The sequence below is a fragment of the Galeopterus variegatus genome, unplaced genomic scaffold, assembly GCF_000696425.1.
Source record: "Galeopterus variegatus unplaced genomic scaffold, G_variegatus-3.0.2 Scaffold1187, whole genome shotgun sequence".
Taxonomy (NCBI): domain Eukaryota; kingdom Metazoa; phylum Chordata; class Mammalia; order Dermoptera; family Cynocephalidae; genus Galeopterus; species Galeopterus variegatus.
In genome coordinates, this window is record NW_007727298.1 from 425,795 (window position 1) to 439,549 (window position 13,755).

Consider the following 13,755-nt stretch of genomic DNA (forward strand, 5'->3'; position numbering starts at 1 on the left):
GAAATATGTTGACACATTTACAATTTTCAAAATATCATTTAAATGTATCTGTTCTGGTATTTTTAAAAAAACACCTTTGAATTTCAAGTTACATTTGATATGTGAAGCTTCTGACTGTCCTGATCTCATCTTCTCCACTGGAAAGAATGATGGGTGTGAACTCTGCCAGCAGGGCAGGCTGAGCTCCAGGAGACAGTCCCACAGGTCCCACAATCCCTCTACCACCATGTGTTACGGCCAAGGAGGCAGTGTATTGCTGGGAAAAGAATTCAATCCCAGTTTCTACACTAGATAGCCATATTACCTTAAGAACTAAACTTTTTTGATGTTCAATTTCTTCATCTGGGAGATCATAAAATCTGTATTGGGAGATTTAAGGGACTTATATGTGTAAAATGCCTGGCAAAAAACTAGGCACTCAAAATATGTTAGTTACTTTTTTCTTCTACCATAGGAGTTCACACCAGTAAATTTCCAGGAGAATCCAGAGCAGGAAAGGGATTAATCCAGATTAACCCTTATTTGAGGCTCAGTGCAGAGCATTCTCTCAGAAAGGACTTTCAAATATTCTGGGGCTGCAATGAACTGTTTTTTGAGTGAAGGAAATCAAAACTCTCTCCTGGGTACAGGTCATGCCACTCTGGTGCCTTTTAGTGGCAGTATATTATTGAGTCTCCCACCTCCTCACCCCTGCCCTTGGCTGCTGTAGTATGTGCTGATATGTAGAAACTGAAATCACTGCCCAGTGCAATAGACGAAAATATGAAACCACTCTTGTGCAAGGCAATGCTGGTTAAGGACTGAGGCCAGTGTGGTTATTCTCCTATTTTTCATCACAAGGAAAAGACAGTAAGGAACATCACTCTGGGAATTAAAACAGACAAAGAGAGCTTTGGAGGGCCTGATTTTCAGCAAGGAGGGAAACCAGCAAAATCTTACTGGACACTTATTGCATGCTGGGCACTATGCTGGGTGCTTTAGATACCTTCTCTTATTTAACACTTACAACTTAGAAAAGTGTAACAGGGCTATTTTACAAAAGAGAAATAGCTCTGGGAAGTTAATTAAATAAAGTAACAGAGCCAACAATCAGCAGAGCTGGATTCTGAACTGAGTTCTCTGACTTCAAAAACCTTGGTCTTTCCGTTCCCCTACCCAACCTGCAATATTTTGTTCTGGCTGGTTAAACAAGCATATTGTTTATGACATATATTGAGTACTAAATTGGGTAAAATTATTAATAGGCATTCTAGAACACACTATTTATATAAAGTTCAATTCCACAAGACTGCAGAGTATGGCAATTATTTTTCAACTTTTATTATATGAAGATTGACTCTAGAAGGAAACAATCAGTCCCACCCTCTATCCTAGCCAAGAAAGCTGACTATCAATTTTGTCAAGAATACTGATCCCTAGTGTACATGTGTACACCTAGGGGCATGGGAGAAAAATGTTAGCTTTCTATTTATCCTTATTTTTAACTAAAAATAAGAAGAAAATTGAATTTTAATAATGGTAAATAGTTGGGTTGATATTGGAGCCCTCATAAGACCCCTGGATAATTTTCAGGACCCATTGATTACATTACCTAGTTTTACCTCATTAATCATCACACAATTGACATGGCTGAAAAAGATTCCTACAAAGAGACTTTGAATTGAAGATAATATTTATGTCCAATAAATATTATTATTCAATAAATAAATCTTCATGCAAGCCCAAAAGAATGACAAGAAATTGGCAGAGATGACATTCTTCTTATTCCTAGAATAATCTTGCAGCCATATTATGAGATTAAAAATAAAACAATGTAATCAGATCTGACAGAAAGGTAGATCACTTTTTTAAAATTATAAATAATTTAAAATATGTATTTAAAACCACTATGAAAATAGAAGTATCTTGTCTCTTTTGAAAATATCTAGTGATAATATAAAGCCACAGCAATTAGCACAGTTTTGAAAATATTACGTATGTGATCTTTATCTCATGTTTTTCAATTTCTTATTTTGTTTGTGCTTCATAATTTACCTAATTATACAATCTACATTTAAAAAATAAATATATCTGTATTGGAGTCGAATACTCAAACATTTTTCCTGAAAGGGATATGCAGCCCCCAAAATTTAGATGTCTCTGGTCTAGAGCAGCATCTTCCTAGAGCATTAATGTTCCATGACATGTATCATAAGTTTGAAGTCAAAAAGAGTTGATGGGTTGTTCCACCATCATATAAGTTTGGGAAATGTCACCTACAAGGGTTCTGCATTTTTAACTGCCCATGCACATTAGCATACTTGTAAAAGTTCTAAGAAATTCTGTGTTTAAAAATCAGTTTGGGGGCCAGCCCGGTGGCGCACTGCTACAGTGCGCCGCTTGGGAGCGCGGCGCCGCTCCCGCTGAGGGTTCGGATCCCACATACAGACCGGTTCCCGCTCACTGGCTGAGCGAGGGGCGGGCGCAGCACTGAGGGTTGCGGTCCGTTGCCAGACACGAAAAAAGACAAAAAAAAGGAAAAAAAAATCAGTTTGATTTTTTCTCACACTTATTTTAGCAAAGAACCTCATTTTCTCACACTTTTAACAACTTTGATTTGTGTTTTCTAGGATGTACCCTGAAAAATACTGTTATGGCAGATCTGTGTATTTACTGTAAGAAAAGTCTCTATATAGCATACAAATTTCAATCCAAACATACAGATAGGAACATCTTGTATATTATAGTTAGAGAGACTAGTGTTTGGATTTTGGCTCTTATACTTATTATAATACCACCTTGGAATATCACTTAACTTCTTGGAACATCTGCTTCACTATCCGTAAAGGAGAACCAATAACACCTAGTCTCATGATTAGTTTTATTGGCTCTGCTTTTAAATAAATAAGGATGAATTGTACTTGGATCTTGTGTTGTACTTGGAACCCATTAGACAGCCAATAGAGGGTTTTTATTTTTATTTTTTTATTTTAATATATCAATATACAATGTAGTTGATTTTCGTGTTGCTTTCCCAATTCCTCTTTCCCACTTTCCTAAGTGAAATAAACCAGGCACAGAAAGAGAAATACCACATGTTCTCACTTATTTGTGGAAGCTAAAAATAAGTAAATAAATATACAAACAAACAAATAGGAGGGTGAGGGAAGAAGACACAATGATCACAACAATTCCTTGAACTTGTTAAGACAAATGAACAGATATGATGTTGATGGGGGGAGGGGAGAGAGGGAAATAGGAAATAGAGGGTTTTTAGTCCCATTACCACTATACCGTGTGATTTTTTGAATGAAGAAAAATATTTTATAAATATTTTTGCCTCCAAACCAAAACAACAAACAAAAAAATCCCAGTGTTAGTTGATAACATGATGCAATAATCATTATTAATACTAATAGTCAATAGGGATAAATATGGACAAGTGAGATCCACAGAACCTCATTACAGTCAATATTTTAAATTGTTTTCTCAGTTGATAATTTCTAGCATATCTACAAAAGAAATGGATTTGAATTTATATTGTAAGCTCCCCAAAGTTGCTAAATGATGAAGAAAAATCAATTTTATGGAGTATCTTCTACACACCTATCAATATAAACAAGTTAGGATGAGCAGTCAGTAACAGACTTGAAGGGGGACTGTGGCACATTGTCTTTGGGTCTTTAGTTCTTTCATAATCTCCATCAGTTGCCCTCCCCAAGACCTCCCCAAGAGTTTTATGATGCAGGGAAAAGAGAGTGTCTGCAATGTAAATACAGCTTCAAGCCCATGTCTAACCAGATTGCTGCCACTAGGATTCTCTGTTGTAAAAATTCTACAGCTGCTCCCAAGTGAGCACAGGTTTAGATATCTTACCAGGTTCTGCACCATGCACATTCTTTCACTTCTCAGTTCAGCCACCAGTCCATATATATCCACAAAATCATGGTCATTTATATGTTGTGTTAAGTGATCCAGAGCAATAAAAACTCCAGTTCTTCCAACTCCAGCACTATAGAAAGAGTGAAATTATGTGAAAAATATTCAGCAACGTTTTGTTTATTTTGATGGTGATGAGGATAATGAGCTATGATAGCAATAAATTCTAAACAATTTCTTTTCTTATTTGGATGTAGATTTTCTTTGGAGTTTCTTTAGATTTTTATTGTTACCAAGACTGTTAGGGCAAGATGATTATCATTAGTGCTCTATGAAATATTTGAGTTTTTCTCTTTTTTTAACTTGCTGAACTTACCCTTTTCTTTTATGATATTTTAGAGAGTATTGGAGAAGTATAAAGAAGATTTTTAAAAATCATTGAAAATTCTTAACACCAGAAACTTTGTATTAACCATATTTTCAGTTACCAATAGAAATGTTGAATATTAAAAATGTCTAATATTTAGCCCCTATCACATTTCCTGTGCATAATACTAGAAGCTTCCCAAGTGTCCCTTTTGCTTTTTTTGTGTAGAACGTTTTTACCTCCTGTATATAGTAAAATTGACAAACTATTTCCTTTTAAGAAATCAGTTTAAAACCCAAGGATGGGCATGTGCTCCAGAGAAACTGTTGACTGATAAACCTCACAAGATGGATTCGGAAATTCCCATTAGAAAGACAAGATCCCTAATTAATATTGTTTAACATAAGAAGTGAATTTGAGAAAAACTTTTTGGAAGGTCATCTATGAATATTACTTTGAGCAACATGAAACTGCCATTTTTATAGGTAAGAGACAACTGAATATTGGCAATTTTCTATGATTCAACCTAAAAAATTGTGAGCATTAGCAACATAAAACCAATTATGGTAACATGTATATGCCTTAACAGAGTAATGAGTCATTAAATCATTCAATATATTTTGGGTACTAGACACTATTCCAGGAATCCGGGGTATAGCAGTGAACAATACAAAGTCCCTGCACGAATGGAGCTTATATTCTAGAGGACAGTGGTATACAAACAAACAGGCAAAGAATGTGCTCGGTGGTGACAAGTGCTGTAAAGAAAGATAAACTAGGTTAAGGAGATAGGGAGTGATAGGGTTGAATAGGGTCATCAGAGAAAGCTTCTCTGATAATGTAGTATTTGAAAAAAAAACTTGCATCAGGTTAGGGAGCACACCATGTGGGTTTCTGGGAGAGGATCATTAAGAGGCTGAGGTTGCAGAATGAGAACAGATCTAAGTGGCAGCATGTTCTATAGAAGAGCAAGGAAACCAGAGAGGGGACAGTACAATGGAGAGGTAAGAGGTGGCCAGGGATAGGAGATTTGCTGGTAGATTGAATGTGAAAAGTGAAAGGAAGAGGAGAGTCAAGGATGACTCCAAGGTTTCTGACCAAAGCAGAAGAGAATTGCTGTTTACCAAGATAGGGACAATCTCAGCTTGGAGACTGAATCAAGTGTTCTGTTTTGGACACATCAAATTTTTAGAATTTTTTGTCATTCAGGTTGTCATGTTGAACTGAAAGCTAAATGTAGAAGTCTGAAGTTGAGGTGACAGCTTGGATTTGGAGATACTTAGCAGACAGTTTAAAAATGATATTTAAAAATGACCATTAAATATGAGCATACTTTTATCTATTTTATTTATTTAAATCACAAAGAAGGAGACTCTCTACTCTTTAAGGCTTAAAAATGACAAAATGCTTTTCTTTTTTAATGGCTTTTAGTGCCAGTGGCAATATATATGCAAGATACAGAGAAGCTAAAAGCAGTTACTGTCTATTAAAAGTTTTAATCATCACTGATGGCAGTGTAAAATCAATCACTGACTTTAGGAGCAAACTGTTATACTATTTATATATATATGTAATATGCTGTTAAAATTTTATGTGTACAGAAAGATATGGAATTGGGAGGGTAAGAATGAGGCTTGTCTTTTTGGTTCTATATGCCTTATAAATATAAACATTGTTCTGATATTTTATAATGAGCAAGCATATATGTATTACTCTTATAATTTAAAAATAAAGAATATTCATGAAAAATGTACAATCATTTAAATTTGATGCTGTTTTTTCTCTAAATAAAAGTTTAAAAATTGGGTAAATTTATCTTTTCTTACATATTTAACCACATTAATTATAGTATACTCCTGTTAGAAAATAATATTAAAATATCTTGTTAATTAAAAAATAATCTTTTTATTGTGGTAAAAGAAAAATAGCACAAAATTTACCATTAGTGTACAATTCAGTGGCATTAAGCACATTCTCAATGTTGTGCAAACATCACCAGTTTTGTTATCACTTTCTGAACTTTATCATCCCAAACAGAAGCTCTGTACCCATAAATAATAACTCTCCATTTCCTCCTTCCTTGGTAACTACAATTCTACTTTCTGTCTCTATGAATTTATCCATCCTAGGTATCTCATGTAAGCAGAATTTTACTACATTGTATTATCATCCACTTTCACTCTAATCTCCAAACTCCAATTGTGAAAGAGACTCAAGTTGAGATTGATTTAATTTAGATATATCATGTTAGAAAACATATATCATGCCGATGTGTCTAGAAAAATTCTAAATGTTAAACAGTCTTGAGTTTTGTTTCTCAGAATATTAAATAACAATGAAAATAATAAGGGGGAAAAATCTCAATTTATAGTTACATCCTGTTAACCATGTTCAAAGACATTTGAGTAGCTAAAGTTTTGTAAAAATCTGAAACTGTACTTGGGTTGGTTACTTAATTAAATCTTTACATTAAAGTTAATTTTCTCTGATTTTTTCTTTGTAATTCAGAAATCTAAAAATTCTCTTTTACAAAAAATGTTTAAGTTATGATACTAGACTATTAGGAACTGAAATGATGAAGGATCAGATGTTTATTAATAAAATCCTACACAAACACACGTACACACATCAGTGATGGGGTATAACTTTTAAATATTTTAAATACTTTTAAAGCCTTTGAGAGGCATAAGCCAGTCAATAACTTGGGAAAATTTCTATACTAGTATATATATTTTCTCTTGCTTTTACACAGGTTCATCATTCATTTCATTTCTTTTTTTAATTTTTTCCTTTTTGTCTTTTTTCGTGACCGGTAACGGGATTGCAACCCTCAGTGTCGCGCCCGCACCGCACTCAACCAGTGAGCGGACCGGTCTCTATATGGGATCCGAACCCTCGGCGGGAGTGCCGCCGCCCTCCCAAGCGCCGCACTCTACCGAGTGCGCTACCGGCCGGCCCTCATTTCTTTTTTTTTAAAAAAAAAGTTTATTTTTTTAAACTTTTATAAAGCTATATCTTGATTTAACATAACCAGCAAAATATCTGAGAACTGTAGGCTGGAGTAAATCTACATTAACATTCTTCAAGAAAATAATCAATGGTGTCTTGATAATAAAAGGCCAATGGGCTTAAAGATCATTTCTAAAATTTAATAAAAGGTTCTAAACATATCTCTTTCTTACCTGCAGTGAACAATCATAGGTGTGGTATCATGCGCTCTGCTTGCTCGAACCAACTTTACAAAGTGAATTAGAGGGGCACTGTTTTCAGGAACCCCATGCTCAGGCCAAGCAGTAAAGTTACACTGATGAACAGTCATGCAGTCCCCATGCTAGACAAAGTGACAGATTAAAAAATGATAAAAATTATTTAAGTACCACTATGAAGGTTGAAGACAATTGATACCCCAGTTTTTGAAGGTGATCTTTTTTTTTTTTTGTCTTTTGTCTTTTTCCGTGTCCGGCAACGGATCGCAACCCTCGGTGTTGCTCCCGCGCCTTGCTCAGCCAGTGAGTGGGAACCGGTCTGTATGTGGGATCCGAACCCTCGGGCAGGAGCGCCGCCGCACTTCCCAAGCAGCGCACTTATCCAGTGCGCCACCGGGCCGGCCCGAAGGTGATCTTTTAAAAACAACTCTCTACCAAACAGGACAAACTGTTTTCATTATTTCCTATAAGACAGCCCTTTTATTTTTACAATAAAGAGAACTGCCTTTCAGTGTAAATTAAAACAATAAGAACGCTTACAAATAGATTTTAATATAGAGTATTAATATTCAAATATAGTGTAACATTTTGTAGCACTCAGAATAGTAGATTTTGAAACAATTTTGACCCAAAAGTTAACTAAATACATTCACGAATTATTCAAAAAACAGGTTTTGAGTACCTGATATATCAGAAAGTATAAAGATTCTTTTTTTTTTTTTTGTCCTTTTTGAGACCGGCCGCACCGCACTCAGCCAGTAAGTGCTGTGAGCGCACCGGTCATCCCTATATAGGATCCGAACCCATTTGCTCGGCCCGTATAAAGATTCTTATATCATTTTCGTGTGTGCATAGGAATTTATATGAACTGATAAAGTGGGATCCTGCACTATGTCTTCTCTACTGGTTCTAGATTAAATATAAAATTTAATTATTTAGACTCAGAGGCAAGTGATTTGGGAAAATTGCTGTCTCATGTCAAACATTACATTTTCTTCATTAAATAAAATAAACCTCGTGATCCAGTTGTTTTTCCTCCTTTTTCTGCTCTTGAAACCTAAAATTTTGAGGCTAATTGGTAACCTTATGATATGGAATTAAACACAGTGACATATAGGTAGATACTAAAGTCCGATATCAATTTAAATTTCTTTTTAGGAAACAATAGAAAAGCATTGTTGAGTATATAGATGTCCTTGAAAGAGATAATTCTAGAAGTTAATTCTACTTTAGACATTTAGATCATTCATATTTTATATTGTATTCTCTCACCCCCTTTTCTTACCCTCTCAATTTTTAGATCCCTGATGGTCCAATCTATTTGAACATCCTCCATTAGCTTTGTAATCACTATATCTCCAAAGACAGTAACTGGTTTGTTGTCCTCTGGCCAATACTGATGGCATCTGATCTGCATTCAGAGAAAATCACCAGTCATAGAGTCATTATTATATTGATATATATATATATATATATATCACAGTTATTGCTACTAAGTTAAAACTGCTTTATAGATGTCCAAGTTATTGATGTCTCACAGTTTTAGCTGAAATATTCACACATATATTAACACAATTGTAAATAACATTTTGTGAAAAGATTTTAAAATAACTCACCCGCCCTTTTTCAAAACACTGTGTTAGCATTACTAATGTTTTTGCTCTGGTTTCCCACACCATTCTCCAAAAATCTCCAACTGTTCCTGGTAATGGACCTTGAGTAGCAATAAATTCATTTGGACATAAGTAGCCCTAGAATAATATAATTACATACAGTGTATCAATATTTACATAGATACAGTGTTTTTAAATTTTTCAATCAATACATAAAAATATACTAGTTGTAAAATTACTATTTAAAAATGTTTTACCTTTTAAAATACTATTTTAAAATATTGTGTATTTTAAAATACTAGATCATTTTAAATGTTTAAAATTCCCAAAATGTAATTTTAACCTGACAATCTGAAATGCTATACAACTAATTGCTCTTGAAATTTGTGTCCAACTTTAAAATCAGACATTAAGGACTACATCATAATAGTTATAATAATATCAGGCCTTAACCAAATGTTTACTTTGTGGCTGGCAATATGCTAAGCATCTTATACTTAACATTTCAACTAATTATTTCTTATAAAAACCTTGTGAATTAGTGCTATCATTACCCTAATTTTACAGATGAGGATACTGAAGCTTAGAGAGGTGAAGTAATTTGCTCAAGCTCTCATCATTGGTAAGACAGTCTGAGCCCAAAGCTAGCTCTCTTACCCACCCCATTATGTTATTGTCATATATTTATGGGCTGTGCAGATGTTTCCATACTCTTTCTCTAAGAAATTACTTAACTACTTAAACTGTGGCATTAATATTTACTCTCTATAGCTCTGAATCAAGAACAATGTTGAGGTAATATGAAGGTTCATTTTGCTAATATACTTATAGGCCCTGAGATCTGTCTCAACTCTGTTATGACATCTTTGTGAATATTATCAAGTGAAACTTTGCCCATTCGCCTTGAACATAAACACGCCACTTGAGTTTATATGATTGAGAGCAGTATCTGTGGATTTTTCTTAAGGAAAGGTACTGTATAAATAAAAAAGAATTGATGAAATGATATTTATTTCAAATAGGAAGATACTTTAAGGAATGGAGAAGAAAAGGTAAAATGTATGTTTTACATTGGAGTTGTCTCAGTAGTCAGAGAATACAGTAATATAAATATACATATATATACATACATTTTAAGTTTCAAGGGACCCTACGATGTAATTCAACAAGTTTATTTTACTTTAAAAAATATTGAGGCATTTTAGGTGATTTTACCAAATTACAGTGCTAACCAGTGACCAATAACTGGGAAAAAAAATCTTGAGTCTTTTAAATACACTATATGCTGCAGCATTTCTATTTCTCCAGTCTCAGCGGCAAGATCTTAATATGTAATTAAAGTGTAAAGGTTTTGTTTGCTTGATTGTTTGTTTTTGGGTTAAAAAGCAATATATTTTTAATGTAGAATATTTGGAAAATCCAGAAAAATATATAATAGAAAGTAGAATTTACCTATAATCTCACTATCCAGAGTGAAGTACTGTTAGTATTTTGGTTGATTTCTTTACAGCCTTTTAAAATATGCACATTCCTCCATTCAACCAATACTTATGAATGACTATTATGTTCCAGGCACTGTTTTAGGACCTGGGAATTCATCGCTGACCAAATACATTAAAATTCCTATCTTCGTTTATCTTACATTCTAGTTAGAGGAAAAATACATTTTCTATTAATAAGTCTATTAAATAATCAAATTACTTACAATTTTTTGAAGTGATAAGTGCTATGAGAGAAGGTTTTCATAAAATAGGGTGTTCAGAAAAGATTCACTTGTGGGCCGGCCCCATGGCTCACTCAGGAGAGTGTGGCGCTGGTAGCGCCAAGGCTGCGGGTTTGGATCCTATATAGGGCTGAGCGTGGTGCAGATCACACCATTCCAAGGGTTGCGATCCCCTTACCAGTCAAAAAAAAAAGAAAAGATTCATTTGTGACATTGGAAGAAAGTCTTGAAAGAGGAAGGAGTGAGCCCTGAAGGATTTGGGAGAAAAGCATTCCAGGTAGAAGGAAAGTCAAGTCTAACAACTTTATTTTTATTTTTTTAGAAAAGATTCATTTGTGACATTGGAAGAAAGTCTTGAAAGAGGAAGGAGTGAGCCCTGAAGGATGTGGGAGAAAAGCATTCCAGGTAGAAGGAAAGTCAAGTCTAACAACTTTATTTTTATTTTTTTGTGACTGGTAAGGGGATCGCAACCCTCGGCTTGGTGTCGCCCGCACTGCGCTCAGCCAGTGAGCGCACTGGTCATCCCTATATAGGATCTGAACCTGCGGCTTCGGTGCTCCCAGCGCCGCACTCTCCCAAGTGAGCCACAGGTTCGGCCCTTCACTCGGCCTTCTATAAGGAGACTAGCCTATAGGGTTTTAAAGATGAGAGGGAAAATAGTTAGGTTTTTGCAACGATCCAGCCAAGGGATATTGGTAGCTTGGGTGGTAGCAATGGAGATGGGGAAAAGTGATTAGTGTGGATATATTTTGAAGGCAGAGCCAACAGTATATGCTAAAGAATTGGATTTGAGTATGAGAAAAATAGAGGAATAAATAAGGACTCCAGAGGAAAATGGGGAAGGCTTCCAGATACACAGATTTTCAGGAAAAATCAGGAACTCACATTGGACATAATAAACCTGAAATTCCTCTTAGATATTCAGGAGGGAATGCCATGAAAGCAATTGGGTATATGAGTTTGGAATTCAAGAAGTCCAAACTAGAGACATAAACTGAAAGTAATCAGCCCATATATCTTACTTAAAGTCATGAGGATGGAAGATATCACCAAGGAAATAGAATTGGAAAGAGACAGTAAAGTCAAGGATTAAGCTCTGGATTATTTCAATGTTTTGAGGTTAAGGAGAGGAGAGAGAACCAACGAGACTGAACTGAAGGAGTCAGAGCTACTGATAGGTCAAGTAAAGTGGGGATTGAGACTTGCTGCTAGTTTTTTGAGTAATTAATTGGTCATCAAGAAAAGTGTAGTTTCCACATTGTGCTTGTTTAGCATGAGAGCCTAATTTGAGGTGGCTGAAGAGCTAAAGAAAAGGAATTGAAGATAGTAAGTATAGGCAACTCTTCAAGGGGCTCTGGTGTAAATGAGACACAGAACGAGAAGGAAGTAGCTAGAGAGAGCTATAATATCAAGATTCTTTTTCTAAGATGGAAGAAGTTACAATATGTTTGTTTGGCTGCTGGAAGAATAAAGTTGATGGTAGAGAAGAGACAGAGAACTCCTCAGCCCATGTCTTGAGAGACAAGAAGAGATGCCGTTTGGTGCCAAGTGGAGAGGCTGGCTTTCACTAGGACAATTCATATATAGCCACAGGGAAAAGTTGAGTATAGGGTCATAGATGCAGAGAGGTAGAAAACCTTGTGGATGTTCCTTAATTGCTTCCATTTTATCAGTGAAATAATAAACAAGGCTATCAGATGTAGGTGAAAATGAGAGTGTTGGAGGTTAGAGGAGGGGGAAAGAGTGAAATAGTCCAGACAAGAGGGAGACTGAAGGAGACTGAATGGATTAGGGGACTGCAACATGATTAAAAATTCTTTTTGAGGTTAGTGGCCATGAGCTCAACATGAGACATTTTTGCAAAATGAACTACACTGTATATTGATAAAATAATTTTTTAAAAAATGAGACATTTTTGCACGGTCATGAGTTTTTCTCTAATAACATCCAGTAAGAAAAAAAAAAAAGAAAAGAATCCATGGAGAGTTTTATTTAACCAAGGTTGAACATTTATCAAGGGATTGAGACTAAAAGAGAGAAATTTAAGAGTTAAGGGTATATATAATGGAGGAACAAAACAAAAGGACTTGAATTTAGCAAGAAAAAAAAGTGAAGTCTTTGAAAAATGTCTATTCAACTCCTCTGCCCATTTTTTAATTGGGTCATTTATTTTTTTACTGTATAATTGCTTGAGTTCTATGTATATTCTGGATATTAGTCCCTTGTCAGATGCATACTTAGCAAAAATTTTCTCCCACTCCGTAGGTTGTCTTTTCACTCTGTTGATTGTTTCTTTTGCTGTGCAGAAACTTTTTAGTTTGATATAGTCCCATTTGTGCTTTCAGGCTCATGTTCATAAAGCCTGTGCCCTGACCTAACTGCTGAAGTGTTTCACCTATATTTTCCCTTAGTAATTTTACAGTTTCGGGTCTTATATCTAGGTCTTTAATCCATTTTGAATTGATTTTAGTGTATGGTGAGAGATGCATATCTAGTTTCATTCTTCTGCATATGGATATCCAGTTTTCCCAGCACCTCTTGTTGAAAAGGCAGTCTTTTCTCCAACGTAGATTTTTGTTGCCTTTGTCTAATATCAGATGGCTATAAGCCTGACAACTACAGATAGCTCTTCCATATGAATCAGCAATCCTTCTTCTTGGTATATATCCAGAGGAATGGAAATCATAATGTCGAAGAGATACCTGCACTCCCATGTTCATCGCAGCTGTCTACAATAGCCAAGACATGGAACCAACATAAATGTCCCTCAATGAATGATTGGATAAGGAAACTGTGTTATATAAACACTATGGAATACTGCTCTGCCATAAAAGAGAATGAAATACTCCCATTTGCAACAACATGGATGAGCCTGGAGAAACTTATGTTGAGTGAAACAAGCAAAGCACAGAGGGATAAATACCGCATGTGCTCACTCATATGTGCGAGCTAAGAGACAAAGGAAGGAAGGAAAGAAAGACCACAGTA

General features: G+C 35.2%; 1 protein-coding gene across 1 annotated transcript in view; it reads right to left on the reverse strand.

Moving 5' to 3' along the window:
• Positions 1-9,077, reverse strand: part of LOC103592631 (phosphatidylinositol phosphatase PTPRQ-like) — a 20,095-nt gene extending 11,018 nt beyond the window's left edge. The window contains exons 1-4 of the mRNA XM_008575439.1: positions 9,048-9,077; positions 8,717-8,842; positions 7,408-7,556; positions 3,856-3,991 (exon numbers count right to left, since the gene is read on the reverse strand). Coding sequence (XP_008573661.1) covers positions 3,856-3,991; positions 7,408-7,556; positions 8,717-8,842; positions 9,048-9,077 — 441 coding nt within the window. The remainder of the gene's footprint in view (positions 1-3,855; positions 3,992-7,407; positions 7,557-8,716; positions 8,843-9,047) is intronic.
• Positions 9,078-13,755: the final 4,678 nt, after the last annotated feature.